Source organism: Chenopodium album, chromosome 1, assembly GCF_948465745.1.
Source record: "Chenopodium album chromosome 1, dcCheAlbu1.1, whole genome shotgun sequence".
Lineage (NCBI taxonomy): Eukaryota > Viridiplantae > Streptophyta > Magnoliopsida > Caryophyllales > Amaranthaceae > Chenopodium > Chenopodium album.
Window position 1 is genome coordinate 10,262,482 of NC_137834.1, and position 3,444 is coordinate 10,265,925.

A 3,444-nucleotide genomic window follows, 5' to 3' on the forward strand; every position below is an offset into this window, starting at 1 on the left:
TTTATCCTACAAAAAACTTATAATGTATTAGAATAATTTGCAAGCGACGTTAACACCCAATTGAATTGGCTCAAATGAGTGAAATCTAACCAACACTTGTTTCAAAAAATATCTGACCGACACAGCGACACTAACTTATTCAATCATTGGCTTCAAAAAAAAAAAAAAAAAAAAAGTTATTCAACTATTGGCACGTGAAATGGTGAAACTCGTGAAAGTGTAAAACTAGTGCATGATAAAGTAAGACGATATCAAATTGTAGCTTTATATTTCAAAAAAAAAAACTTTTTTAGAACAAATTAAAATGGGCAGTAGCATTATAGTGAAGAAATCAACCATGGTGTGCCCTGCTAAAGAGACTCCAAAAGGCAGTCTTTGGCTCTCAAAGATCGACATGATAATACGCACACCTTACTCACACACTAATGTTCTCTTATTCTATCCTCCCAACAATAATAAACCTTTTGATCCCAACATTTTCAAGGAGGCTCTTAGTAAAGCTCTAGTGCCATTCTACCCAATGGCAGGGAGGTTAAAATTTAACCATGAAAACGAAAGGTACGAGATCGATTGCAATGCTAAGGGGGCCTTATTTATCGAGGCGGAATCAACAAAAGCTCTTGCCGAGTATGGGGATTACTTAAACCCGAATTCGCCACTCAAGAAGTTGGTTTTTCCTAAATGCGACTACTCGGGAGGGCTCTCGTCATTCCCTCTACTACTATTGCAAATCACTTACTTCAAATGCGGTAGTTTATGCCTTAGCTTTCAACCACATCACCATGTAGCCGATGGAGCTTCCCATTTTCACTTCTTCAACTCATGGGCTAGATTGGCTAGGGGTTTGGACCTTAGTGTCTATCCTGTTCATGATAGGGCTACTTACCTTGCTCCTCGCAACCCCCCTCAAGTTAAGTTTCGGCACCTCGAGTATGAGCCATCCTTACCCCCTTTAATCCCAATGGGCTTATCAGGTGATTGTATACTTCTTATACTTGCTCCGTTTTTTTTATTAGATACATCACTTTTTACATATAAAAGTTTCAATTTAGATATATCACTTTCCCTTTTAGTCACTCTCTCAATGTTCGAATAGGTTATTAATATTTAATTGTTATAACTTTTAACGATTGATAATTAATAATATTATCGGTCAAAGTTTTACACTCATATACATGTACATGAGAAACATTTCACTAACAAAGAATACAACACCCCTATTCCCATAAAATTGGAATTAAAATATATTAATCTACAATGAAAAAGGAAAAATGATTAATCAATCATCACATAAAAGGAAAACTAACAATAATTAAAAATATTACTCGTATTAGTTAAAATTCAACATTGACATACGTGCCCATTTAAAGTGAAACACTTAAATAAGTACATGACATAAATTTCACTAAAAACGACTACAACACCCCCTATTCCCATAAAATTGGAATCAAAAAAATTAAAATATATTAATCTACAGTGAAAAAGAAAGATGATTAATCAATCATCACATAAAAGGAAAATTAGTGATAATTAAAAGGCAAAAGTTAATGAATGTTCCGGGGCGTTGGATAAAGTATATAAAAATAGAAATATTGAATTAAAATTAACATTAATTACACCGATCGACCCGTGATTTGGTCATGCTAAATGCTTATCCAACGCCCCGGGGGCGTTCGTTAGCAAGATACTAATTAAATATATTAATAGTTAAATTTTCTCCATCGAAATTTGTGCCCATTATTAAAAGTAATGAAAGACTTAAATAAGTACTACATGAAAAAAATATATAATTGAATCATTTTTATTTGTAAAAAAAATATAAGGAACATGTAATATACTAATTAGTGTTAGGCCCGGGCATGTCCTGAATTCCCGAATTACAACATTATTTCCATAAATCTGCATTAATATTTAATTATTGAATACATGTAATATGGTAATAGCTTTATGGCTAACACGTTGGAGTTTTAAACTTGAAATCATGGGTTCAAATCTTGTAAGAACCATGTTTTTAGACATGGAATAATAATCGCATTGAATGAGGAGAGTGTAATTATGTGACACCTAAACTTCTTCCGAAATGGCGGAACGCCTTGAGAAGAGTGCCACGTGACACCTAAAATTCTTTAGGATCGCCTTTTAACATATAGCATAGATAGATATGGAGCATGTCACATAACTACAAGATACTAATATGTTTTATTTTAATGATTTTTTTAACACAATTTTAAGGTACGTGTCATATAGATTTAAATAAAGTACATGTCTATATATATATATATATATATATATATATATATATATATATATATATATATATATATATATATATATATATTCAAAAAAAATTTGTGTACTTCGTTCTTAATTTTGTTTCCATAACATTCATTGTATGATCAGGTGAGGTGGTAGCAACAACCGAGTGTACCTTGAAGCTAACTAAAGACCAAGTTAACACCTTAAAATTACAAGTAACATCTCATCAAGAAGTAACAAATTACAAGCTAAGTACATTTGAGGTTCAAGCAGGGCATGTGTGGCGCAGTGTATGCATGGCGCGTGGATTAGCAAATGATCAAGACGTCAAACTTTACATCGTAGTAAACGGACGGTCAAGAATGAAAGATATGGGACTACCAAAAGGTTATTGTGGTAATATCCATTTATATGCAACTTGTTTAGAAAAGGCAGGAGATATCAAGTGCAAACCATTAAGTTACACCGCGAGTAAAATTCACGAGGCAATTAAAAAATTTGATGACATTGAATATATAAAATCAGCCATTGATTATTTGGAATCACGTCCTAATGTAATGGATATTGCTCGAGGGTCACAAACATCTACATGTCCTAATTTTGCAATAAACTCTTGGGCTAGTTTGCCTTTATATGAAGGTGACTTTGGATGGGGTGGACCCACATTTACACGTATTAATGCAATCAAGTATGAAGGCAAATCTTACATTACACCAAGCTCAAATAGGGATGGTAGTTTTTCAGTCACCCTCAAGCTTTTCTCTACTCATATGGAGGCTTTTAAGGAGTACTTCTACAACATTATTAGTAGCAAATTTTGACCATTCTTGGAATAACACCTTTTATGGATGTAGGTTCATCCAAAGGTTTTTTTTTATTTTTAGAGAGCCATAAAGGTGGGGTTGAGAATCGATCTCAGCCAGAATCTCCTAAAATTGAAAGAGAAGCTCTAACGACTTGAGCTATTCCTCACACTTTTGTGTGTGTGTGTGTGTGGGGGCTCATTTTAAGATTCTAAAGTGACCAAGTAATATAAAATGAGTAAAATATATATGTGATGGGTGCACTTTACAAACGTGTGTAAGTAAATTTTTATTCTTGAAAGGCTCTTGTATGATTTCTCTTATATATGCACAAGTTAAACGGTGTGTTTCCCCTCTACATGTCGAGCTTTTAGCTTGTGTGGCT

General features: G+C 33.4%; 1 protein-coding gene across 1 annotated transcript; it reads left to right on the forward strand.

The window, feature by feature from the left end:
• The first annotated feature begins 304 nt into the window (after positions 1 to 304).
• Positions 305 to 3,136, forward strand: LOC145560837 (anthranilate N-benzoyltransferase protein 2-like). Its single transcript, XM_081621816.1, has 2 exons — positions 305 to 974; positions 2,401 to 3,136. Exons 1-2 carry the CDS (start codon positions 305 to 307, stop codon positions 3,075 to 3,077), a joined length of 1,347 nt encoding a protein of 448 aa, XP_081477942.1. The 3' UTR covers positions 3,078 to 3,136.
• The last annotated feature ends 308 nt before the right edge of the window (positions 3,137 to 3,444 follow it).

Excerpts from the sequence above, each read along its gene's own strand:
- LOC145560837 (XM_081621816.1), top strand. The coding sequence starts at position 305 with ATGGGCAGTAGCATTATAGTGAAGAAATCAACCATGGTGTGCCCTGCT. Across the intron at positions 975-2,400 it reads AATCCCAATGGGCTTATCAG|GTGAGGTGGTAGCAACAACC; the intron begins GTGATTGTATAC and ends TTGTATGATCAG.